Raw genomic sequence first — 27,176 nt, 5'->3', positions numbered from 1 at the left:
CATTTTCCAAAACTGCAATGCTCTCAACCAAAAATGTCACCCTTCTCCTTTCCTCCTTCTTTACTTTTCTAAACACCCTGTAACCAGGAATATTTAATATCTGGATCTGCCCTTAAGCTAGGTCTTATTGCTGAAACATCATAATATCATTTGGCAATCTGTGTCTTAAGTTCATTGCATTCCAGAACTGCATGAAGAAGCTTTTCTTCCTCTCACTTTTGCTAGTTTGACCATTGCTTTCAATCTATGCGCTGTTGTTCTTGATCCTTACATGAAGGGGAACAGTTTCTTCCTATCCACTCTGTCCAGATTCCTCATGATTTTGAATACCTCTATCAAATCTCCTCTCATTCTTCTCCTTTGCAAGGAAAACAATCCCAAAATATTGTTGGGCTTGTATACCCTTGAGTTTCGAAGACTGAGAGGGGATCTGATTGAGACGTATAAGATTATGAAAGGATTGGACACTCTGGCAGTAGGAAACATATTTCCACTGATGGGTGAGTGCCGAACCAGAGGACACAGCTTAAAAATACGGGGTAGACCATTTAGGACAGAGCTCAGGAGAAACTTCTTCACCCAGAGAGTGGTGGCTGTGTGGAATGCTCTGCCCCAGAGGGCAGTGGAGGCCCACTCACTGGATTCATTTAAGACGGAGTTGGATAGAGCTCTCAAAGATAGTGGAATCAAGGGTTATGGAGATAAGGCAGGAACAGGATACTGATTAGGAATGATCAGCCATGATTATATTGAATGGCGGTGCAGGCTCGAAGGGCTGAATGGCCTACTCCTGCATCTATTGTCTATTGTCATAATATCAAATCTATTTTCACATAACTAACAAACTCCTCATACGTGGAAGTATTCTCTTGAATCTTTTCTGCAATTTCTCCAAAGCCTTCATTCTGCTCAACTCTTTGCTGGTTGGAGTCATACCTGGCACATCAGAATATGGTCGTGGTTGTTGAAGATCAATTTTCTCAATCCTAGGACATCTCTGCGGGAATTTCTCAAGGGAGTGTCCTAGACCCAACCATCTTCAGCTGCTTCATCAATGACCTTCCCTCCATCATAAGGTCAGAAGTGGGGATGTTTGCCGATGAATGCACAATGTTCAGCACCATTCACGACTCAAATACTAAAGCAGTCCATATCCAAATGCAATAAAACCTGGACAATATCCAGGCTTGGGCTGACAAGTGGGCAAGTAACATTCATGCCACACAAATGACCATCTCCAACAAGAAAGAATCTAATCATTGACCTTTGATATTTGATGGTATTACCATCACTGCTTCCCTCACTATCAATAACCTGGGGGTTAAAATTGACCAGAAACTGATATGGACTTGCTAATGTATTATAAGTACATTAACTACAAGAACACGTCAGATGCTTGAAATACTGTGGCAAGTAACTCACCTCCTGACTCCCCACAGCCTGTTCACCATCTACAAGGCACAAATCAGGAGTGTGATGGAATATTTGTCACTTGCCTGGATGGGTGCAGCTCCAATAACACTCAAGAAGCTTGACCCTTCCAGGACAAAGCAGCCCACTTGATTGGAACCACATTCGCAAACAATCAGTCACTCCACCCTTGTTCAGCAGCAGCAGTGTGTACCATCTACAAGGCGCACTGCAGAAATTTGCCAAAGATCCTCAGACAGCACCTTCCAAACTCAACTACTTCCATCAGGACAAGGGCAGAAGATACTTGGGACACCGCCTCCTGTAAGTGCCCTCCAAGCCACTTACTATCCTGAGGGCATTATGAGTCGACCTTCAGCACATGGACCGCAGTGGTTCATGAAGGCAGCTCACCACCATCTTCTTAAGGGGCAACTAGGACAAGCATTATATGCTGGCCCAGCCAGTGATGACCATGTCATATGAACGAACAATAAAAATAAGGCCCAAGATATGTTATGCTTTACAAACTGTTCTCTCAATATGTTCAGTCACCTTCAATATTTTTTTAAAATTTAACCTATTTTTCTAATCAACCTGTTCAGATATGTTATTACGCACCTCTAGAGCAGCTGTCTGGAATGTTACCTCACTACTTAAATAAGGCAACATTGTAAATGCAACTATGTGTACCAGTGTGTGCCAGTAACTTGGTTTTAAATCTGCAAATATATACTAACACCATTTCCTTGGTTTAAAGCAGTATCCTTTCCCATATTTAGTACATAATCAAGAAACAAAAGTGTTCTTTACAATTTGCCTTGAGAGAATTTTGGAATTCCTTTTCATAGTCTTTTTTCTCATACTCCCTCTTTGCTTTTCCTGTGTTTTCTCTCACCTTCCCTTTGAAAATTCTGTATTCAGCCTGATGCTCAATTATATTTTCTACCTGACATCTATCATAAGCAGACTTTTCTTCTTTATCTTAGCTTCTGTCTTTTTTGTATCCTGGGAACTCTGGCTTTGTTTGCCCTACCTTTACCTCAAGTGAATATATCTTTGATTGTGCCTGAACCATCTCTTCTCTGAAGGTATCCCATTCTTCAATGATCACTTTTTTAACAAACCTTTGACTCAAATTTACTCAGCCCAGATCCATTGTTCCCCCAATAAATTATTTTTGCTCCAGGTTGCTCTTTGAGCTTTTCCACAGCCATCCAGAATCTTCTTATACAATGATCATTGTTCTCTCAATGTTCACCCATTGACACTTGATCTACTTGACCACATTCCCAAGAAGCAGGTCTAGCAGGGTCTCCTTTCTCATTGAACTGGACACTTAATGCTATAGAAAATTCTGCTGAGCATACTTTAGAAACACTTGCCCCTTTCCGCCCTTTACTACTATCCCAGTCTATATTCAGATAATTAATGTGTCCCATTATAGCTTTTGCATCTCTCTAATTTCTTTACATATGTGTTCCTGTATATCATCCCCGCTAATTGGTAACCTATAATCTACATTGAGCAATGTAATTGCACATATTTTTATGTACCTTAGCTCCAGCCCTTGAATCCTCTGAGACATATTCTTCCTCCAGCACTGCAATGCTCTCCTTGCTCAACACCACCACCCTTCCCCATTTTTCCTTTTCCTACATTTCTAAGCACCTGGTATCCAGGAATGTTCAACACCAGTTTTTGCCCTTCAAACCAGATTTCCATATGCAGTTTAATCCCTTGAGCCTGTTCTGCCATTCAAATAGGTTTTGACTGATGTTTCTCAACCCTGCTTACCCATATTTGATCTGTTTCCTTTCATATCCTTCCAGGTCTACAATCTAAATACCTTAATCTCCAAAGCTCACACAGGATATGAGTCTGAAAATCTATTGACTTGTTCCAACAGTTTTGAACAACTTGTAATGGCCCAGAATATGAAACTTTGTTTTGTCAGTAGTCAGCTAAACTGCTAAGCAGAATGCCACTGGTCCTACACTTGAAAGGCACTAGTCTGTTTGTGCCACAGGAACAATTCATGCATGCACGTGCAATGCCCCTCATTTATCTGATCCTATTGTGTATGTTTATTACAGCTTTCAGAAATGAAGGGCTAAGCCTTTGGGTTCTTAAAAAAAATTCATTGACGTGATGTAGGTGTCACTGGCTAGGCCAACATTTTTTTCCCCATCCCTAGCTGCCCATAAGATGATGGTTCTGGTGAGCTGTTGTCTTGAACTGTTGCAGTCTTGTGTGATATAAGGACACCCAAAATGCTGTTCGGAAGCAACTTCCAGGATTTTGACCCAGCAATGGTGAAGGAATATCCAAGTCAGGGTGGTGAGTGGCTCAGAGAGGAGCTTGCAGGGAGTGGTGTTTCCACGTATCTGCTGCCTTTGTCCTTCTAGATGGTAGTGGTTGTGCGCTTAGAAAGTGCCGACTCAGGAACCTTGCTGAATTTCTGAAGTGCGTCTTGAAGATGGTACACACTGCTGCTACAGTGTGCCAGTGGTGGAGGGAGTGAGTGAATGTTTGTTGATATGGTGGTAATCCCACAGGTTGCTTTGTTCTAGGTGGTGTTAAACCTGAAGCGTTGTTGGAGCTGCACCTATCCAGCAACTGCAACTTAAAATTCTGATGCATCCTTGGAGATGAAGCTTGTTTTCTGCTGTAACCTAAAGCCTTTCAAAACATAGACTTATGCTGCTGCAGCAACGCCAGGGCATTGCAGCTCACCAGTCTCTTTGATTTCCTTTACAATGCTCTGTTCCCTTAGATGGGGGGGGTCCATGATTGTAGTTTGTTTATGGTGTGCACAAGGGCAGTGTCTCTCTCAAGCTTTATGTGCTACTGTGAACTAAGGTTATTTACCCTTCAGCATTTTCTCTGTTCTTTTCATTCGGTTTTCTTTTTTTTTCAGAAAGTGATGTCATCATTGAATAATTCTTGGTCCTCATCTCAGGATGAAACTGAAAGTTCCAAGCTTCTCAGAAAGTCGAAGGAGTCACCGTTCATTCCATTTGGTATGAATCTCTCTGAGGCATAAAACAGTACCATCTATTACAGTGGTGTCTCAGTATCAGCTCTTTCACATGTACAGGGTGTAGGTTTGCTCGCTGAGCTGGAAGGTTCATTTCCAGATGTTTTGTCACCCTACTAGGTAACATCCTCAGTGGGCCTCCGGGCGAAGCACTGCTGCTGATTCCTGCTTTCTATTTATATGTTTGGGTTTCTTTGGGTTGGTGATGTCATTTCCTGTGGTGATGCCATTTCCTGTTCTTTTTCTCAGGGGGTGGTAAATGGGATCCAAGTCAATGTGTTTGTTGGTGGCATTCCAACCAGAACTCTATGCTTCTAGGAATTCTCGTGCGTGTCTCTGTTTGGCTTGTCCTAGGATGGATGTGTTGTTCCAGTTGAAGTGGTGTCCTTCCTTATCTGTATGTAAGGATACTAGTGAGAGGGTCATGTCGTTTTGTGGCTAGTTGATGTTCATGTATCCTGGTGGCTAATTTTCTGCCTGTTTGTCCAATGTAGTGTTTGTTACAGTCCTTGCATGGTATTTTGTAAATGACATTAGTTTTGCTTGTTGTCTGTGTAGGGTCTTTCAAGTTCATGAGCTGCTGTTTTAGTGTGTTGGTGGGTTTGTGGGTTACCATGATGCCAAGGGATCTGAGTAGTCTGGCAGTCATTTCCAAGATGCCTTTGTAGGGGAGAGTGGCTAGGGTTTCTGGACGTGTTTTGTCTACTTGTTTAGATTTGTTGCTGAGATATCGGCGGACTGTGTTCATTGGGTACCCATTCTTTTTGAATACACGGTATAGGTGATTTTCCTCTGCTCTGTGTAGTTCCTCTATGCTGCAGTGTGTGGTGGCTTGTTGAAATAATGTTCTGATGCAGCTTCATTTGTGGATGTTGGGATGATTGCTTCACCTGGAGGCCCACTGAAGATGTTACCTAGTCGGGTGACGAAATGTCTGGAAATGAACCTTCCAGCTCAGCAAGCAAACCTACATCCAGAACCTCAACCTGAGCTACAAATCTTCTCAAAACTCGCTTTACGTATACAGTATGCAGTCGGTAACAGGGAATGATTCACTCCCAACTGGTACAGTATGGTCTCTGTGTGTGCTAGTATTATGTCCTGTACGAACACGGGTCGACCCGCTCAATTAACTAGACGGCTGTTTTGTGATGCCGAGTAACGCAAACACCGGTTGTTCAATTTCTGCACTGGCTGAGGTTGCCATGAAGGACTCTCCTCCTCAACCTCACCCCTTGCCTGAGGTGTCATGACCTTCAGGCTAAAACGCCACCAGTTATGGACTATGGCAGATTTACCTTTTATATGTACACGACACTGTGGGTAAAAGAGAATGATTCACTCCCGTCTGGTACAGTACATGCAGGGTGTGTCTCAGTTTCAGCTACTGTACATGTACGCTATACTGTGAATAGAAGGGTATGATTTACTCCTGTCTGGTACCATATGATGTGTCTGTGTTAGTTCCTGTAGATATAGAGTACTCAGGTAAACAGGATGGAATCATTTCGCCTGGTACAGTATGTGTCTCTGTCTCAGCTCCTGCACATGTACAGTACACAGTGGAGAAAAGAGAGCGGTTCATTCTCACCGGGTGCTGTAGTCACTAATTGCTTGTGTCAGTGGCTATATGTGCATGATGTGCAGAAAAGATTTATGAGGGATTATTATGTTGAGTTTAAAGAGAAAGTGCAACTGGTAGGCAGAAGCCTCCATGTCTTTCTCCACAGTAAATGCTGACGCAAAATATTCACTTAGAATCTCATCCATCTCCTGTGGTTCCACACATAGATGGCCTTGTTGATCTTTAAAGGGCACTATTCTCTCCCTTGTTGCTGTTTTGCTCTTAATGTACTTTTTCTTTAGAATATTTGCAGTTCTCCAGCTCTCTGGCTTACCTGAGTGTCTATTGGAAAATTGTGGCTATAATGTCTGTAGCTTCTACCCCTTAACAAGCTAGGATCCCTTCCATCCAGACTGGGTAACTTATCACCTTTAACTACAATCAGCCTTTCTGGTACCACCTCTTCATCTATTTTTATCCTATCTGGTATCTCAGCACCCTCCTCTTCCTTGGTAAACACTGATATAATGTACTTGGGCATCAGTAGATTTCCATTTTAGACCCTATTCAGCCCCAGCACTCCCCTGAAAACCTTTTAAGGTGCCTTTGGATTATCTTTCTATCAGCTGCTGTTTTGTGCTGTCTCTTTGTCCCTCTCACTTGCTTTTATATTTCTGAATAGTTGTGTTCAATAGACAATAAGTGCAGGAGTAGGCCATTCTGCCCTTCGAGCCTGCACCGCCATTCAATATGATCATGGCTGATCATCCTTAATTAGTATCCTGTTCTTGCCTTATCTCCATAACCCTTGATTCCACTATCCTTGAGAGCTCTATCCAACTCTTTCTTAAATGAATCCAGAGACTGGGCCTCCACTGCCCTCTGGGGCAGAGCATTCCACACAGCCTCCACTCACTGGGTAAAGAAGTTTCTCCTCATCTCTGTCCTAAATGGTCTACCCCGTATTTTTAAGCTGTGTCCTCTGGATCAGCACTCACCCATCAGCGGAAACATGTTTCCTGCCTTCAGAGTTCCAATTCAGCTTGATTCCTCCTTCTATTATCAAACAAATATTGGTCATATGTCCTTTTTTTCCCCCTGCCTCATCCTTCTGTAACTCCATCATCCAGGGAGCTCGGGCTCTGTTTGTCCACCTATTTTGAATCTGAATCATCGCTTCTTTAAAGCTTCCCCATTACCTGATTACAGGATTGTTTGGCTGTCGTTGGTTCCAAATTTACCCAGGCTACATCCTTCCTCAATTCATTAAAATTAGTTTTGCTCTCATTCAGTATTATTTTATTTCTAGATTGCCTTCCTCATAACTATTCCAAGCTGATGACATTTGTGATCACAATTCCAGGGGAGCTGCACAATTGTGTCATTCTGCTCTTGAGCCAGTTCATTCCTGAAGATCAGATCATCAAATAGAAAACTCACTGATCCTGAACATTCTCCTGAATATGTTTAGAATTCTCCCTAAGCACTATATTCAATATTGGGTAGTTAAAGTTTTGTATTATCTATACTTTTCTATACTTTATTATTATAAAAGGCATTAGTTTAGCTCAGTTGGCTGGATTGTTGATTTACAGAGCGGTGTGACGCCAACAGTGTGGGTTCAATTCCCATCACGAGTTTGAGGTTACCATGAAGGACCCTCCTTCTCAAACTGTTCCCTTGCCTGAGGTCTGGTGGCCCTCAGGTTAAATTACCACCAGTTGCTTCTCTCTAATGAGAGAGCAGCCCCTATGCTCTGGTAAGACTATGGCGACACAACAACAACTGTTCCACAAAGCAGACTTGTGAGCAAAGTTAGAGCTTAGCGAGTTTTAAGAAGATTTGTAGTTCAGGTTGAGGTTTTGGATGTAGGTTTGTTCACTGAGCTGCAAGGTTCATTTCCAGATGTTTTGTCACCCTATTAGGTAACATCTTCAGTGGGCCTCCGGGCGAAGCAAAGAACAGGAAATGACATCACTACTGGAAATGATGTCACCAACCAAAGAAACCCAAAGATATAAATAGAAAGCAGAAATTATTAGCAGTGCTTCGCCAGAGGCTCACTGAAGATGTTACCTAGTAGGGTGATGAAACGTCTGGAAATGAACCTTCCAGCTCAGCGAGCAAACCTACATCCAAAAGTTAGAGGTCATACAATAAAGGGGACATCTGTAATGTGTATACAAAATTGACTGACATAGTAACCACAGAGTAACATATAAAGGACATTTCTGGGGCTTGAGTCAGATTTGTTGTGGAGTTCTCTAGGGGTCACTATTAGAATTTCTACAGTGTGGAAACAGGCCCTTCAGCCCAACAAGTCCACACCGCCCCTCCAAAGAGTATCCCATCCAGATCCATTACCCTACATTTCCCCTGACTAATGCACCTGACCTATACATCCCTGAACATTGTGGACAATTTAGCATGGCCATTTCACCTAACCTGCACATCTTTGGACAGTGGGAGGAAACCAGAGCACCTGGAGGAAACCCACACAGATGCGGGGAGAATGTGCAAACTCCACACAGACAGTCACCCAAGGCCGGAATCGAACCCAGGTTTGTGGCGCTGTAAGGCAGCAGTGCTAACTGAGCCACTGTGCCACCCCTTGAGATCCTTGCTTTTCCTGATACATATTAATGATCTGGACCTTGGTATACTGAGGACAATTTCAAAGTTTGCAGATGATACAAAACTTAGAAGCATTGTAAACTATGAGTAGGACAGTGTAGAGCTCTGAAAGAAGATTGGCAGGTTGGTGTAGTGGGCAGATTGGTGGCAGTTGAATGCAGAGAAGTGAGAGTTGATTCATTTTAATATGTAGAACATGGAGAGGCAGTATAAAGTTAGGGGTACAATTCTAAAATGGGTGCAGGAACATAGTGACCTCGATGTATATGTTTATGTCATGAATGGTGGCAGGGCAGGACTAGAGTATGGTCAATAAAGCATGAAGTAATAAGAGCAAGGAGGTCATATTGAACCTGTATAAGTCAGTAGTTAGATCTCAACTGGAGCACTGTGTACAGTTTCGGGCACTACGCTGATCACGTGAGTGCGCACTGAAGCGATTTACAAGAATGGTTCCAGGAATGACACATTTCAGTGAGGAGGATAGATTGAAGAAATTGGGACAGTTCTCCTTTGGAGAGGAGGTGGGTGGTGGTGGTGGTGGTGGTGGTTGGGGGGCGGGTGGAGGAGGAGGAGGAGGAGGAGGAGGTGGAGGCGTAGTAGATAGGGAGAAACTGTTCCTGTTTGCAAAATGATCGAGAATGAGAGTGCACAGATTTCAGGTTATGTGAGAAACTTCACATGATGAGTGGTTTATGGATGCACTGCCTGGAGGTATGATAGAGGTAGATTCAATTGAGGCAAGAGAGCATTGGATGATTAAATAGAAACAACACTCAGAGGTATGGGGAAAATGCAGGAGGATGGTACTATGTCCGAATGTTACTTTAGAGAGCTGGGGCAAACAGGATGGGCCAAAAGGCTGCCTTCTGCACTATAATGTTTCTCTAGTTCGCTGGTTCATGCACCTCCCAGTAACTTCCTTGCATATTGTTCCTCAACTCCAACCAAATAGATTTTGTCTTTTCTAACTCTGTTTCTAACATGGCAACAGTTTTCTTCATCCAGACTGTGATTCCATCTCCTTTTCTTTCTTCCATCTCTTGCCTGAATACTTTGCACCCAGGAATGGTGAGCATCCAACCCTTCCTTTTTGATTGAACCAGTTCTCCATTATCAGCACTGCATCATAGTCCCACATGGCAATTTGTACTTGCAAATCACCAATATTCTTAACATGCACTCCAACTCTAACTTAGACCTCTTCATAATTTCACTGAACCATTTAATTCTGTATTATTTCTCACTTAGTCTCCAAGCCCTCTATTTCTATTGTGGAATATTATGACTTGGTGACTTAATCCCTTGATGAATTAGTTTGTTCTCACCTCTGTACCTGCATGTGAGAATATCGGTCCCAACTCTGTTCAGGTTCAACCTGTCCATATTGAACACATTCTTGCTGTCACAGACTGGTCTCCGGAATCTAAAGCTCTTTCTCCTTGGAGTATCATGAGTTAGGTCTGACAATGTCATATGCAAATTGAAGCATACCAGTACATCATCACAAGAAGTGATGCAATGTCACATGGTCTTTCACTTGCAGCCTCATGACAAGATGAAATCACAGTAAAGTATTTCTTAACTGAAGTTTGTGCTTTTGTTTTTGTATGGTTACCTCTAAATATTCTTTATTTAGGGAGGGGAGGAGGTGGGGGGGGGGGGGGGGGGACATGGAGGGGTTCCACTCCTTGGCTGTTCCCTCTCCATTCCTAGCCAGTTTGTACAAACTGGCACTTCACCCAGTCTCCCTATCCCAAGGACAGAGGTTAATTGGAGCTCATTATGAATTCCCAGCCCTAGGATCTTGATACTGCACTGGGAATTGTCTTTTTTTCATAGAGTCAGTGTCAGAGCTCAGATACGGGAGAGTAGATCTGTAGAAATAGGATGTCAGTCTTTCAAGTAGACATGGGAGAACGTGAGTTGGTGGCTGGATGATTGGGCTCCCAAACAGTGTCCAGGTGTCTCATCTGCTTCAAACTAACTGTTCATTATTCACAATTACTGTGGCATAAAGCATCTTTAATTTTTACAGTTAATTCAGTTTACGTCATTAAATTTAGTAGCATCCTCTTCCTTTTTTCCCTTTTCCAACTGATTTCAATTTCAGCATTGTTTGTAAAGCTGGGCATTTAGTGAACCCCTCCTGTCCTTTTCTCTGCTGATAGCTCAGATATTGGCTACCCTGACACTTTCCCCAAGGATCCATTTTTAATGTGAGATTTAACCATGTGGGCTTGCAAGCCCCACCAGTGCTGTCTTGACTTTCCAAATTCCTGAACTGGTCTCTTTGATGATATCCCCCTTCCCAGTTCTTGTAAACTGAGGTCAATGGCAAGACTCCAATCATTCCCCACCTGTGACCATCAAGTTCAGCAGAGATTGCGAGATGATAACTGGGATTGTAAGTTTGCAAACTGAGGCAGCAATGAGCTAAACTCCTAATGCGAAAGAACAGTGGTGACCCAGTAATGTTGAAATTTCAATCTTTTGCAGGTGTTGCCTATTCTATGTACAAGGATCACATCAGGAAACCTCGGCAAAAATAACAACCCTCTGCAAAAGTGAGTTTAGTTTTTGGACAGTAGTTGGGCCTGGGAGCATGACTTGTTTAACTGATCTGCCATGGATTTTAGAAGCATGTTATATGCCTCATGCTGAGGCTGGATGCGGACAGTGCAGTTTGTTTTCATTAACGTAACTTTAAGGATTTAATAACGTTTTCTTCCTAAGACTGTGGACCTACATGGGGTCTTCTAATTCCTGAAAGGCACTAGCTATTGGGAGATACAATAGCTTTCTGTAAATTGTCTAAGATTCCTCTTTGGAGGAAAGTGCAGTTTGAGAGACTGCAGAGGGTTACTTAGTTTGCTGCTGACAGAGCTGTCAATGTTTGGTGTTTTGTCCTGTTTTTGGATCTGCTCATTGCCACATAACTCCCACTCTTGCTGTCCAGAAGTCCTCTGCTGTGGCGGCTTGGAGCTATAGGTTCTGCACCTTAGTTTCGCTATCTCTTGCTGACAATTAGTCGGCAGTCCAGCCAATATCTTCCTACTGTGTTTCTTTGCGTCACTGTTTGCCTACAGCTGTATTTTTCTTATTTCTCAATTGTTCTTCTGCCTCTTTGAAAATAAAACAAGACTGTGTAGCAGTGGCTAATCTTTGTGCGTACCCACTGACTGTAGACTCTTTGTAACATCAGCCAACTTCACTCCTACGTCAGCTGATCTGCTGAAACGTTCATTCGTACCTTTGTTAACTCGAGACTTGATTGTTTCAATGCAGTCCTGGGGGAGATGTGGTAATGTCACTGGACTGGTAATCCAGAGAGACAAGGGTTCAAATTCCGCCATGGCAGCTGGTGGGAATTTAAATAATAAATCTGATATTGTACAGGACATTCTCTTCTGGAATACTGTGTCCAGTTCTGGTCGCCTAGTTATCAGAAGGCTATTATTAAACTGGAGAGGGTTCAGAAGAGATTTACCAGGATGTTGCTGGGTATGGAAGGTTTGAGTTAGAAGAAAGGCTAGATAGGTTGGGACTTTTTTCAGTGGAACATAGGTTGAGAGGTGACCTTATATAAGTTTATAAAAGCATGAGGGGTATAGATCGGGTTAATGGTAGGTGCCCTTTCCCTAAGATAAGGGCTTTCAACACTAAGGGGGCATTTTTTAAGGTGAGAGGAGGGACATTTAAACAGATGAGGGCAAACTTTTTAGAGTTTTGTTTGTGTGTGGAGTGAACTTCCGAAGGAAGTGATGGATGTGGGCACAGTTACAACATTTAAAAGACATTTGGATGGATACACGAATAGGAAAGGTTTGAAAGGATATGGGTCAGGAGCAGATAGTTTAATTTGGGATTATGTCAAAATGGACCGGTTGGACCGAAGGGCCTGTTTCCATGCTGTATGACTCTAACTCTATAAGTCTCAATAATGGTCAGGAAACTATCAGCAATTGCTGTAAAAACCCATCTTGTTCACTTATGTCCTTTGGGAAAGGAAGTCTATCTTTGTTATCTGGTCTGTCCTACATGTGACTCCTGACCAACAGCAATATAATGACTCTTACTTTTTAAAAACATTCATTCACAGGGTGTGTGTGTTGCTGGCTAGGCCAACGTTTATTGCCCACTGCTAATTGCCCAGAGGGTAATTAAGAATCAATCACATTGCTGTGGCTCTGGAGTCATATGTAGACTTTGGGCTAGTTAAGAATGGCAGATTTCCTTCCCTTAAGGGCATTAGTGAACCAAATGAATTGTTATTACAATGAGCAGTGATTACATGGGCACCATTAGGGCAACTTTGTATTCAATTCAAGTTTTACTATTTGCCACAGTGGGTTTTGAATCTATGTGCCCAGAACCTTAGCTGGATTTGGTAATCTTAGAACCATAGAATCCCTACAGTTTGGAAACGGGCCATTTGGCCCAATGACTCCACACCGACTCTCCGAAGAGTAACCCACCTGGGCCTATTCCCCTACCTTATTATGCTACATTTACCCCAAACTAATGCACCCAAACACACATCCCTGAACACTATGGGACAATTTAGCATGGCCAATTCACCTAACCTACACATCTTTGGATTGCGGGAGGAATCCGGAGCACTCGGAGGAAACTCACGCAAACATGGGGAGAATGTGCAAACTCCACACGGACAGTCACCCAGGCTGGAATTGAACCCGGGTCCCTGGCGCTATGAGGCAGCAGTGCTAACCACTAAAGCCACCGTGCTGCCCTGGACTACTATCCCAGTAACATTACCGCTATGTCACTATCACCATCTGAAATGACCTAGCAAGCCACTTTGGGCAACTAAGAATGGGGAAACAGATGCTGGTCTTGCCAGAAATGCTTGCACCCCATGATAGAATTAAAACAAAAACTCCTGATCGCCCTCTCATCTTCTGCCCCTCCGTTGCAAGCTCTTCTGCCCATGCACCAAGTCTTGTTCACTCAAAGTGCTACATCATTAGCCTAAAGCTGCAGAGTCCTCAAGTTCTGGAATTTCCTCCCCATCTCTCTCTGCACTCCAGACATTCCTGAAAGCCTACTGCTTTGACCAAACGTTTGGTCATTTGCCCAAATATTTCCTGATTCAACTTGTGAGGTTGACTGTGCTGAAAGCCCATGACAGGGCCTGGAGTGTGGGGATGGGTAAAGGACATGGAAGAGGGTGCTCAGACTGTACAATTATTGAACTTAATATTAAGTCCTGAAGGCTGCAGGGTTTGTGTTATGACAAGGGGTAACCCCCCCCCCTATTTAAACCAGCAACACAGAAATTATTTAACTCGTGTTGTAATCTGTTACAATTCGAGAGGCAAGAACTATCCCAAAGGTCACTATTTAAAGTAAAAATTAACAACTTTATTTTGTTTTAAAAGTCTAATAGAGAATAATTAACTAGCAACTATTTACAGCTCCTTTCTCTAACCTATCTTTTATTTTCTCTACAACAATTCTGGTCCGATAAAACCCCCAATTAAGATCTACAGAAAAATTCAAATTTCAAAACTAGCCAGCTGTCGAATCTTCTCTTTGTATCTTCCTCTGTAGATTTGCTCTCCAGGTCGGTATTGATCTTTTTTCCTGTGCAAACTCCTCCTCCAACCAGTTACCTCTCAGAGAGTTCTTACTTGCAGCCTACACCTGTTGGTCTTTTGGAAGTTCTCCCCCCAATTGTTCAATTTTTCCTGGTCTTATACCCCAAAGCATCAGATCATTTCATTGGTTTTAATATTGTCAAAACACCAAATTCAAACTTGATTGGAGTTTAGTATCGTGGGGCATAACTTAAACTAAATTTGTTTTTGTCTCATAGCAACCCAAATACTTCTAGCGGCTGGACCAAATGTTACATTGTAAATTCGCCAGCACTCTGTGTGCTTGCTAAGTCCTTCAATTCTCTTAAAGGTACAGTACTCCTTACACTTTCATACAGTCCCCAAGTAGAAAATAAGATGCTGATCCTCCAGCTTGCTGCCCAAGTCAGAAATGTTGGCCAGAGAACATGGTGGTGTGTTGAAGTAGCAGGTAACTGGAAGCTCAGGCAGTTTTCTATGGACAAGATGTAGATGTTCCAAAAAGCGGTCACCCAGTCTGCCCAGTATAGAGGAGACTACATGAGCAGCAGATATAGTAAACTAGATTGAATGAAGTGCAGGTAAGTCACTCTTCAGCTGGAAGGTGTGTCTTGCGCCTTTGATAGTGAGGAATGAGGAGGTAAACAAGCAAGTGTAAATCTTCTGCGATTGCATGGGGAGATGTTGCGAGTGGAGGAGGAGTGAGCCAGGGTGTCCTGGAGAGTATGGTCCCTGCTTTATGGAACACCAAACAATCTGACAACTTCATACTTTGTAGAGGAGTAAAGGGAGGTGATGGTGAGAAAGAGCTGAGTGTAGGTAGTGAGAACTGGCATTGTGATTTTGGATGATGATGCTGAAATGCAGCATGTGAATGAGAATTAAGAGGAACCGAGGATAGATTCGTGGGGAGCACTCAAGATAATGGTGCAGGAGCAGGAAGAGTGATAAGTGATAATGATTCTGTGGCAATGATTAGTAGACAAAAATGGGACCAGGTGATAGCAGTGCCACCAGCTGGACAACAGTGGAGAGGGATTGGAGGAGAATGGTATCCCTGCAGCCTTTGATATAGTGACCTGTTGAGAAGGATGAGGAGAAAAGCCATTTGGGACAGTGTTGGGACTGGAAATCTTACTGGAGAAATTCAAGCATGGAATTCTGGGAAGGATGGGAACAGATTTGAGGTGTTACAGAGTCGTACAGCATGGAAACGGCCCTTCAGTCCAACCCATCTGCACCAACCAGACATCCCAATCTGACTTAGTCTCATTTGCCAGGACATGGCCCATATCTCTCTCAACCCCTCCTATATATCCATCCAGATTCCTTTTAAATGTTGTAATTGTACCAGCCTCCACCACCACCTCTGGCAGCTCATTCCATGCACTCGCCACTCTCTGCATGAAAAAGTTACCCCTCAGGTCCTTTTAAAATCTTTCCTCTTTCACCTTCAACCTATGCCTTCTAGTTTTGGACTCCCCCACCCTAGGAAAAAGACCTTGGCTACTCACCCAATCCATGCCCTTCATGATTTTATAAACCTCTACAAGGTCACTCCAATGACCCAGGGAAAAAAGCCCCAGTCTAATCAGCCTCTCTCTATAGCTCATCTGGGTGGGTTACTCTTCGGAGGGTTGGTGTAGACTTGTTGGACCGAAGGGCCTGTTTCCATACTGTAGGGAATCTAATCTAATCCCAGCAACTTTCTTGTAAATCTTTTCTGCACCTTCTCAAGTTTAATAATATCCTTCCTGTAGCAAGGTGATCAGAACTGTACACAGTATTCCAAAAGTGGCATCACCAATGTTCTGTACAACCACAACATGATGTCCCAACTACTATACGCTATGTTCTGACCAATGAAGGCAAGCATACTAAACATCGTCTTCACCACCCTGTCTACCTGCAACTCCACTTTTAAGGAACTATATGCCTGCACCCCTAGGCAACACTCTCCAGGGCCCTACCATTAACTGTGGAAGTCCTACCCTGATTTGCCTTACCAAAATGTAACACTTCATATTTTGTGACAATTTGTTCAGTGGCTTTGGAGAAGAAAGCGAGGTTGGAGATGGGCTGGTAGTTTGCCAAAGATACTTTGTAAAAACAATGACTGCAGATGCACATTTCGAGTCGTGAGTTCATGGAATGCCCTGCCAGTAGCAGTGGTGGACTCTCCCTCTTTATGGGCAATTAAAGGGGCATTGGATAGGCATATGGAGGATAGTGGGCTAGTGTAGGTTAGGTGGGCTTGGATCGGCGCAACATTGAGGGCCAAAGGGCCTGTACTGCGCTGTATTTTTCTATGTTCTATGCTGGATTAGAGTGGTGCTGGAAAAGCACAGCAGTTCAAGCAGCATCCGAGGAGCAGGAACATCGACGTTTCGGGCAAAAGCCCTTCATCAGGAATAGAGCTTGAAGGGCTTTTGCCCGAAACGTCGATGTTCCTGCTCCTCGGATGCTGCCTGAACTGCTGTGCTTTTCCAGCACTACTCTAATCCAGTTTGCAAAGATACGGGGAGAAGATTTGTTTTTTTGAGGAAGGCAGAGATGATGGCTGATTTAAAGGAGAGCAACAGCAGCTGAAGAGGGAACCAGGAAGCAAAGTTGTGAGGTCAGCATGTTAATAGCAACAGGGTCAAGAAGAGGGAACATCATGGACACGGACTCTGAGAAAACGAGGTGAGAGAAACCAGAAAAAACAAGTTCAGCGCTACGGCAGAGTGGCACTTTGGGGATGGGACTTTGGCCCACCAGGTTAGGGTAAAAGCAGGGCAGTGGCAATTTTGTTTTGAAAATGTTCCTGTGAAGAGGTTTGGGCTATATAGCCATGTTGAGATGCAATTTAATACAGAAGTTCCAAGTTGTTTTTCTTCTATATGGGGATAGCAACAAAGATTGATCTGTCTTTCCCAGTGCCACACTCAGTCTCCATCCCAGTAGTAATTTGGATAATAATCAGGAATAGGAAACTTGGCCACTCTTTTAAACTCTGGATTGTTGATGTCAGTTATTTAATATGGCTTAGATTAGCACAAACTGTGCATATGGCTTGGGTGTTTCCTGCTCTATCATGCTCCAGAGCATTGGGGCAAGTGAGCCACCTGGGACAGCTTTTCGCAAGTTAAATGCCATTGTAGACCTTTTTTTAAACAGAAGACTCCTTATAGATTTGACTCCATTGATCTTGTAAATCTATATTAATCATGTCACAGCTACATTTTGTCTGTCAGTTTTTGGTGATGTCACACTGAATAATTAATGGCAAATCTTACATATTCTCCCTATGTTATGTAGTGTCTACATCCCAGAGAAAAAAATTGTTTTGTCTACCACATCTGCCTCTGACTCTTGTCCATTTTGGGCGGCACGGTGGCACAGTGGTTAGCACTGCTGCCTCGCAGCGCCAGAGACCCGGGTTCAATTCCCGACTCAGGCGACTGACTGTGTGGAGTTTGCACGTTCTCCCCGTGTCTGCGTGGGTTTCCTCCGGGTGCTCCGGTTTCCTCCCACAGTCCAAAGATGTGCAGGTTAGGTGAATTGGCCATACTAAAAATTGTCCGTAGTGTTAGGTAAGGGGTAAATGTAGGGGTATGGGTGGGTTTCGCTTCGGCGGGTCGGTGTGGACTTGTTGGGCCGAAGGGCCTGTTTCCACACTGTAATCTAATCTAATCTAATCTAACAGCATATCTTTCCATTTCTTTTGTCCTTGTGTTAATCCAGCTTTCCCTTAAATACATTGACCATTCATCTTGACCACTCCCTATGGTATCGAGTTCCACATTCTTACCATCTGGAGAGAGAACTTTCTCCTGATTCTCCTGTTGGATTGATCATTGACTATTGTGTAGTTCTGGCCTTGCCCATGTTGAAATGCCTTCTTTATATCTCCCCTTTCAATGCATGTGCACTATGTGGTTTGAATTACTCTGATAAACTAAGGTGAGGGATATGATTCAAGCCCAACCATCTTCAGTTTCTTCATCAATGACCTTGCCTCCGTCATAAGGTCAGAAGTGGAGATGCTCACTGATTGGTGCTAAACATTGTACATTCGTGCCTTCTTGGGTACTGACGTTGCCAATCAGAACTGAAGTTTTGGAGCACTGATAGATTTGAAGATGAGATGGCCAATCAACAACAAGAAAATGGTATGAGTGTAAACAGAGATCGTAGTGCACTGCTGTTCCTGCAGATAGTTGAGAAAGACAGGAGGGTGACTCCATGAGGGCCCTACATCATCACTGGAAGACCAAATGGGGAGTGAAAGTCAATCTTGTGTTAGAATTTTAAATTATGAAATTAAGTTCGGAATAGATTAGCCTTGAACAGGACAGTATCAATTATGTCGAAAGTGTGGTGCTGGAAAAGCACAGCAGTCAGGCAGCACCCGAGGAGCAGCAGAATCGACGTTTCGGACATAAGCCCTTCATCAAGATTGATGAAGGGCTTATGCCCAAAATGTTGATTCTCCTGCTCCTCGGATGCTGCCTGACCTGCTGTGCTTTTCCAGCACTACACTCTCGACTGTGATTTCCAGCAATCCTCACTTTCTCCGAGGATCGATTATGTTCCTGTCCAAAAAATACCGGATGAACTGAGGATGCTGGAATTCAGAAACAAAAACAGAAATTGCTGGAAAAACTCATCAGTGGAGAGAAATCAGAGTTAACATTTCGAGTCCAGTGGCTCTTTTTCCGACCCTTCTCCAGTTCTGAAGAAGGGTCACTGGACCTGAAACGTTAACTCTGATTGTGTTCCTGTGTCGCACAAGCATTTTAGAGCAGGCTTTGTTGTGATTATGAGTCACAAAATGCAGTGACCAACATGGCTTCTCAATGTAACTGGAACGAATTTCTGTACGGAGTTATTGTATTCATTGTTTAGAACTAGCAGATCTGAAGTTTAAAACTCTGGGATACTGAATCTCAGGAATGGAGCAGGTACAAATTTAGTATTTAGATTTGGGGGCAGTTCAATTGTTGCCCTTTCAAAAAAACAAGCTCAAGAGATCCTTCATCACAGGTGTGGGAAACCTGCCAAAAGTCAAGAGCAGTAGTCGTCAGAATTGAATATTGAAGATGAAATATTGATATTACTGCACTGTTAAATGTAGGGAAAACAGAAAACGTTGGAAATGCTCGAGCAGCATCTGTGGACTGATAAACGGAGTTAAAACGTGGAACTAAGTTCTAAAATGGTCCCTCCCAACTGGTTGGAGAGCCGTTAGAAGTCCCATGTCACTTCTTGAGGCCCAATGTTATTTAATCGCAGTCTGACACTGCAGTAATGCGATGGAAATCTTGGGCAAGCAGCTTTTCACTGCTGGCAACATCACCAAAAGCAGTGGCGGAGTGGTACTCAGTGAATGGCTTACAAACAACTGGCACATGCACAGTGGGCCCAACTGTTTCATTTTCTGCTGTGTCAATCTATGATACAAGCAGACAATGTGATTATGAAAAAGAGGTCACTGCTAGGTGAAATAAAGTGGATGGTCATGCTTAGGAACTGCAGACCTGTTTCTCTTAGGCCAGAATTTGTTATCCCCATCCCTAACTAAAGACACATTGGAAAGCCACACATTAAAATGACAGACCTACCGGGCTGTCTGACCCAGGCACTAGGGACCCACCAGGCAATCTGACCCAGGCACTAGGGATCCACCAGGCATTAGGGACCCCATCTGGCAGTTGGACCCAGGCACCAGGGACCCGCCGGGCAGTCAGACCTGGGCTCTCGGGACCCGTGAGGAAATAACCTGATAAATGATAATCATTACAACCTTAGACTTGCTAGGCTGTCTAAGATATCACAGAGATCACAATTTGGGTATTGTCCCACATTGTAGAAGGAAAGCACTATGATAAACTGTACATTTAAGTAGTATTTGATAACATTAAAAGTGTACTGGGCCTGTCTTAAATGATAAGGTTTGATCATAGGGTATGGCATAAGCTGAAATGAAGGAACAAAGCCGTTATAATGGTAGTAGTGGTTGGGGCTAGATGCCGATGTGGCTGCCCCAGAGGTTCACTTGCAGGGCTTTTTCTGCTGAAGCACATGAATGAGTTGCAGTCTGAGTCTACATGATTTGATGTGGAAAATTAAGTTTATTCTGAAAAGTGCAGAGTCTTGCATATTGAAAGTACAAATAGGAGGGATGTATACTTCATGGTGGATGCACCTAACAAAGGAGTAAATTGGATTTTGTGAGAAGCGATACCATTTTTGGAACGATAGGCTCAACAACATCCTTGTTTTAACCCCAGTGTTTTGAAGCTAGATTTCATGGATTTTTTTTTGTCATGCAGGAAGAATTAGATGGGAGGATAGCCGGCGTCTGGACTTCATTCCCTCTTGTTTTACTTTCCCAGAAGACAGAGAGTCAGAAAAACAAAGGAGAACCATGCTGAGCAGACAAGAAGCTATAGACAGATTGGGAACAGTGAGTCTGCCAACTGGCTATGGGTGAGTTGTCACTGTCTTATAAACAGTGCTGACTATGGCCAATACATCACTGTGGATTTTCCAATGATAGCCGGATTGCACTGTGCAGTTAGATGTCAGCATGGGGGATATGATTTGTGAGACATAAATTGAAATGTAATTTCTCCCATATGCTCAACTTGCATCCCAACCCACAATGCCCCTCCATGTACTAGTTCAGACATCTTTGGAAAGTTTGTGCATATGTTTGGCTTGCTATCTGTTTCAATGACACAGCTCAGAGGTCTATATACAAATTCCCATTTATCTACAGATAAAAACAAATGTAGCCCTGTATATATGTTAGGAACCTGTCTATGTTCTATTGTCCAAATGCAGATCCAAATACTGTCCAAATATATCTATAAGGTTTCAAAATGTCGTTGTGTACATTTCACAAATCATGAACAGCTTTGATGCTTCCAAGTCAATCCAGGCAACTCAAAACTACAAGTGTCCTTCCCCATACCTCCAGAAAATGCTGCACTATTTCCCATTATGCACAGCTCATGATTGTGTGAATCAATCGATTACATGATTGCCTAATGGCAGTCTCAATACAAGTGCCACCCAGGTTCTCTGTCAGCAATAAAACTGTTGACAAGAACTGTTGATTGTTTCTGGTATTTAAAACAGATTCTCTGTATTCATGTTTCCCTGTGCTTGAACAGTGAATACAGTCTTGAGATGTTCATAATAATGACAGCAGCATAGAACGGGATTCATCTTAACCTTCTGACACCATCAGCTTGAGATCACCATGGGATTCACGTGTGGTTGTCCACATCACTCAGCAGAGAGAGTTCCATAGGCGTTCTGAAACCAGTCTAAGAAAGAGAAGAGAGAATAAGGGGTAAGTTAGTTGATCAGGTCATTGCTTCAGCTGAGAATTGCTGAAAAAAAGAGACTGTAGGTGTTTTTCATCTTGCATTCATCAGGCTTGAATCTCAAGAATACCAAATCTTGAAAGGAACAAGAGAATTCATATTGTATGAGCTTATTGGTTGGCAAGGGAACTTTAATTGGTAGAAGCTTTCCCATGGAGAATGAGTCTGGGAGCACTTAACTACTAAGTTTTTGTTTAAAGTCAGACCAGGCAAGTTGATGTTGATTGGTCAGGGTATTACCATGAGATTTGGACGAGGATTGAATAACTGCCATCCAAGTTTATTTTCGGTTGGAAATGGTGCAGTGCATGGACATGTTCTTTCTCTTTGCAATGTTTCAGTTTGCCATAGGTTACTTCGTTCAGTGGGTAAATACACAAATTGGTGTGTCGCTGAGTCACACTAGATGTCCTCACAGTCCTTCCCTGCTCTGTGCTGAGTAAGCTGGACTGCAACCAGGTTAAGGTTACAAACACTGGCCTCTGTGATCCCAAGATGAAGAAGGCGGAGAGACCCAGGGAATTGTTAACCAAATCTCCTGCCCTTGATCATTATCTAGTGAACCTTGCATTGCCAAGGGCAGGAGCAGCCTGAGCTGTCAGGCACCCCCTCGTTGAAAAGTTAAAATCAGTGAGTATTTCATAAAGGATGCAGCTTCTGTAAGGAGTTGTGGAACTAATTTTTCATACTCAAAGTATACAGTCCTAGTCATGTCATGCTAAAGCAACGTCATTATGAGGATACTGAAAACCAAAGTGTTTGACGTAATTACAAAGGGCTAAGTGTTTTGCCATATAGAGCCCAGGTTAAGGGAAGGTGATGGTGTAGTCCAGTATAGCACTAAACTAGTAATCCAGAACATCTGGCTATTCTGGGTCCTTGGGGTTGAATCCAATCATGGCAGATCGTAAAATTTGAATTTGATAAAAATCTGAAACGTACAAAGCTCCTCCAATGGCAATCAAGTAATCGTCGACCAAAAAATCCCCATCTAGTTCACTAATGCCCTTTTGGGAAGTAAACCTCTTTTTAAACTTGGTCTGGCTTACATGCGACTCCAGACCCACAGCATGTGGTCATCACTTAACCGCCCTCATACTGGCACCCATATCCCATGAACAAGAAAAGATCACAGATTGGTGGGATGGGTGCCTTTTCTGTGACAGTCAGGCAGGAATTGTCCACAGCCAACGTAGAGTGGATCAACAAACTGCAGGTCAGCTGGGGTGGGAAATAATAGATGGTATGAAGACATCTGGTTACATCAGGGGGACTCCAGGGTGAGAATCTCTTCCAATTTCCAAAATCTTGCCTTCATGAACACACTTAACCCTTTTGGGTCATAAGACAGTAATTGTCCACTCCTGGTCTGGAACTGAGCCCTAGTGTAGAAAAAGCCCAAATTTTATTCCCCAGCCTATTGAGAGCTGAACCTAATCAGAAACAGCTAGAAGAATTTGCCTCAGTTCCCTTGGAATGGAGTAAATAATGTTGTGATTCCTGCTTCTGATCATTATACAGGGCAGGCATGCAGGAGTCTGGAAGAACACAGCAAGCCAGGCAACATCAGGAGGTGGAGAAGTCAACATTTTGGGTGTAACCCTTCTTGAAGACCCTTCCTGAGTCCTGAGGAAGGGTTAACCCAAAACATTGACTTCTCTGTTTCCTGATGCTGCCTGGCTTGTTGTCATCTTCCAGCCTCCTGCTCGTCTACCTTGGATTCCAGCATTGGCAGTTTTTCTTTTTGCCTCCAATCATTATCCATAGTTATGTGACTGCATATTTGTACATGTAACTGTCTCAAAGTGTGTGTACATGCAGTGGGGAGGGCATGTGTGTGTCACGTGTTTTCACATGTGCCTAAGCCTGTCTCTATGCATGCACACTTGTGTGGCCCATGCATCTATGTGCAAGACTGTGCACATCAGTGTGTCTGTGTTTATATCTTTGTTTATATGCCTGTCTTTGTGTTCTTGCATGTGTGTGTACATGCTTGTCTATTCATGTGTGGTTGTCAGTGTAGGTGCATATATGTTCATGTAACAGATGTGCATGCACACACTTGTATAATCATGTGTGTGCGGGTATCAGCATGCATGCAAAGCTATGTATGTGTGTCAGCTGCATGTGCATGCTTGTTGGTATTTGGGAGTGTGTGTGTGTGTCACTGTACCCATTATGTGAGAATGCATGCACATATGTAAGCGAATGTCTATGCATGCATGTTTGGTTGTTAAAGTCTATGTTTGCATAGGTTGTGTGTGTGTGTGTGTGTGTGAGAGAGAGAGAGAGAGAGAGAGAGAGACACAGACTTATTGAAGTTGACTTTTGGCCATTGAGCACTGGTATCACACCAGAACAATACGAAAGGAATTCATACCAAATCTGTATGAGCTGTGTGAGCTAATACAATTGCTGTAATCACCAATTGCTTTTCTTCTCCTGGACAGTGTCATTTACATTTAAAAGTCTGAGCGACAAATGCTGGCACCTGGGAGAGAGCATCCACTGAGTCTAAGACATTCAAGCTCAACCGGCATTACCATGGGCACTTTCAATAGGCTACTGCTGAATTTTGTAATAAAGGTGTATAGTATTATCATTTGCAATTTGAGTTTTAAATTCAAGAGCTTAGTGGCTTTAGTTTTGTGAAGATAAATTTCTTTTAAGATGTCAAAGTCATTTGGCATTGTGAGCTAAATCCATCATTTCCAAGAAAGCATGAAAGTTAAATGCCTCAATCAGGCACCTGAGAAGTTAGTTGAAGTATTTTCAAAGTTGAATTGTATGACATACAGAGAAACAGAGCAGACGCCACTTGTAGCTTAAATTAATTTAGAAGATTTCGCTTTCGGTTTTGAAGAATCAGATTTTTAGTTCAGAAGAACAGTTTCAGTCTAGCAGAAGAATAGTCTGTTCAGACAGAGACGTCTCCTGGCTGTCAGACGTGAAAAGGAATCCAGGCCCCCAGAACTGGAAATAAATCTCTAGACCATCAATCTGGAAATCGTCAGTTAAGATCTGAGTGATACTTCAGTGGGATTGAGTATCTGTAAAGAATGTAGTTGGGGGAAAATGGATTAATTATCCTTCTAGTTGATGATAGGATCTTTCTAAACTGTCCTACATATAGCTTTATGTGAACATGACCATTCATGTGAATAAGCCACCATGATGACTAATACAAGCATCAAGCCAGGTTTCATTCTGTGTAATACTGAACAAGTAGAGATCCCAATCAGTTGGGGTGATACTTTACATGTTGTTAACAGTGAGAGGAGCAAAAGAGCTGATAGTTGGAATATTTCGTACATCTCAGCGCAGAGGACAAACACTTGGGAAGTTCTAACTTAGTTCAAAAACAATTAAAGCAGCAATGATCCAGATAAGTCTTCTCTACACAGTGAAAGGTGATCACCAAATCATCAGCTGTGCCTACCAAGCAATTACCTGCATACAAAATCTAGAGTAATCTACATGATCTCTGAAGCAATTTTATTCTGAACCCATCACTACATATAAAGCTGCTGGTCTGTGGTTGCCCCAAATTAATTGTGCATTGCTAAAGAGTCCAGTTGACATCAAATGTATGCTTAATCTGGCAGAATCAGAAACTAATGATTTACAGCTCATTGACAATTTGTACTTACTGGTGTCCTTAGGAGTTGCCTACAGAAAAACATACATGAGAAAATATCATACATGGCCAGCTCCAGGATTATACGAATCATCAAAATTTGTTTTAACAGTTAAAAGTACTGGCACAATGGTGTAGCTGGTACAAACCAATGACTGGTTCAGAATCAAGGAGATTTATAAAAGAAATTCACCACATGCCGCGTGCCTAATCTCTACATGAATCTGCACTGTTACCGAAATTTCAGTGAAATCTGTGAACCTTTACCATGTGGCCAAATAAACTGCTGGAAATCCCCTTGGTAGATTATCTTTTTAGATCATAAATGTTGGAGAATATTCATTTGTGGGCATGCAGAATTGGTGCAAATGGGTCTGGCATCACCTAGTAGCAACAGGTCTGTCACTGTGTAACACTGGGGTACAGTACTGGTGGGGACAGGTCTGTCGCTGTGTAATACTAGGGTATAGTACTGGTGGGGATAGGTCTAAGGAAAATTCTAGTCTATTTGTCTCCAGTATGAGTCATTTACCTTTGTTCTTTATTGATGGAAGGGTGTCTGCTAGTTACTACTGAATATATATACTGCTGACACTTTAATTGGAGAAAGTGAGGACTTCAGATGCTGGAGATCAGAGTCCGAGGAGCGGGCGATTCCTGATGAAGGGCTTATGCCCAAAATGTTGATTCTCCTGCTCCTTGGATGCTGCCTGACCTGCTGTGCTTTTCCAGTACCACACTCCCAACTGCCATTGTATAACACTAGTATGGTGTGAATGAAGATGGGGCTGTCACTGTATAATACCGTGGTACAGTGCTGGCAGATAGGTTGGTCACTACATAACATTAGGGTATATTACTGGTAGGGTCAGGTCATTTGCAGTATAACACTTGGGCATAGCACTGGCAGGGTCAGGTCTGTCATTGTGGTACAGTACTGGTGGGGATAGGGCTGTCACTGTATAATACTGGAGTACCATAATGGTTTATCAACAGGTCTGTTACTGTAAAACACCTGGCTACAATGCTGCTGGGGACAATATTCTGAGTAGAATCCAAATATGTGGCTTGACGCATGTCTCACTGAATTGCAGAGCAGGCTCTAGGAGCTGCATGTTCTACTCCAGGTCCTCTTTTGTATGTTGTCGATGAGATAACATATGAAAAGTGAGTTACTGCTATTGATCCTTGGGGAAGCTTTCATTTGCCTTATTTCGCTGGTGGAAAAATAGCACGCTGTCAGACCATAGCGTACAAGGTAAAACATTTATTTCCAGGGTGCATGGTACAGAACTACTAAGACAGACTATATTAAAACAGTACAATACTTCAATAATGACAATTAAGATTTTCCATGGGCATTTAAACTCCCTTGTTTTAGAAATCATGTTTGTACAGGTTGATCAGTGGCAGCATTTTGGATCAAACCGTCGATCATCTTCTTGTATCAATTTCCCATCACCCCAAGTGCACATCTCTGGCCATAACTGAAATGAGGCAATCAATGCTCTGATTAATGGTTAACAGGGAGTTGCTTATGGTAAACCCATTTCTCTGTGCAGTTAGAGAGATCTTAGTTTAAATTATCCATGTCAGAAAGCTGCCATTTCCTCTACATAGCTTCTTCAAATAGAAATTTGCTCTCGGACTGTTTCCCAAATATTAGTATGCAAATAGGAGTTGCAGCACAATCTACAGCCCAGCAATTGATCAACCAACCCCTCGTTTCTATATAAAACCAGGAACATGCACTTACCCAGAGGGTTTTTTTCTGTAACTCTCATTGGTCACTACTTCCCAGTGTGATTGTATATGTTGATGAGAGTCAGGCAGCAAAATAGTCTGACTTTTGCATTGGCATCAGGTTTGGTCAGCTTTTCTGGTCTACTACCTACTACCTGAATACTGATCA

At 42.8% G+C, this 27,176-nt stretch overlaps 2 protein-coding genes across 10 annotated transcripts in view; one reads left to right on the top strand and one right to left on the bottom strand.

The window, feature by feature from the left end:
• The window catches only part of LOC122543281 (uncharacterized), a 43,800-nt gene extending 19,142 nt beyond the window's left edge, over nucleotides 1-24,658 (top strand). For 2 of the 5 annotated variants that reach the window (XR_015755742.1, XR_015755741.1), the window contains exons 2-4: nucleotides 4,331-4,433; nucleotides 11,148-11,215; nucleotides 20,566-20,691. Coding sequence is in view for 1 of the 5 variants with exons in the window: in XM_087985562.1 (XP_087841688.1) it covers nucleotides 4,374-4,433; nucleotides 11,148-11,215; nucleotides 20,629-20,722; nucleotides 24,078-24,101 (246 nt within the window). In the remaining 4 variants the exon portion in view is untranslated. Of the gene's footprint in view, nucleotides 1-453; nucleotides 1,077-4,330; nucleotides 4,434-11,147; nucleotides 11,216-20,565; nucleotides 20,723-24,077 lie in introns of those variants that run through there. The other 3 variants (XM_087985562.1, XR_015755743.1, XR_015755740.1) reach the window with 3 other exon arrangements.
• slc11a2 (solute carrier family 11 member 2) overlaps nucleotides 20,716-27,176 on the bottom strand; it is a 95,761-nt gene continuing 89,300 nt past the window's right edge. For 2 of the 5 annotated variants that reach the window (XM_087985560.1, XM_043681779.2), the window contains exon 17: nucleotides 20,716-21,567. In XM_087985560.1, the coding sequence (XP_087841686.1) occupies nucleotides 21,527-21,567 (41 nt within the window). In that variant the 3' untranslated portion in view covers nucleotides 20,716-21,526. Of the gene's footprint in view, nucleotides 21,568-25,277; nucleotides 25,297-26,516; nucleotides 26,752-27,176 lie in introns of those variants that run through there. The other 3 variants (XM_043681777.2, XM_043681778.2, XM_043681780.2) reach the window with 2 other exon arrangements.

Source organism: Chiloscyllium plagiosum, unplaced genomic scaffold (genome assembly GCF_037043375.1).
Source record: "Chiloscyllium plagiosum isolate Xiang-an unplaced genomic scaffold, Cpla_swu_hap1 HiC_scaffold_53X, whole genome shotgun sequence".
NCBI classification, from domain to species: Eukaryota; Metazoa; Chordata; class Chondrichthyes; order Orectolobiformes; family Hemiscylliidae; genus Chiloscyllium; species Chiloscyllium plagiosum.
The sequence above is the reverse complement of the archived record's forward strand: the minus strand, read 5'-3'. Positions and strand labels throughout refer to the sequence as shown.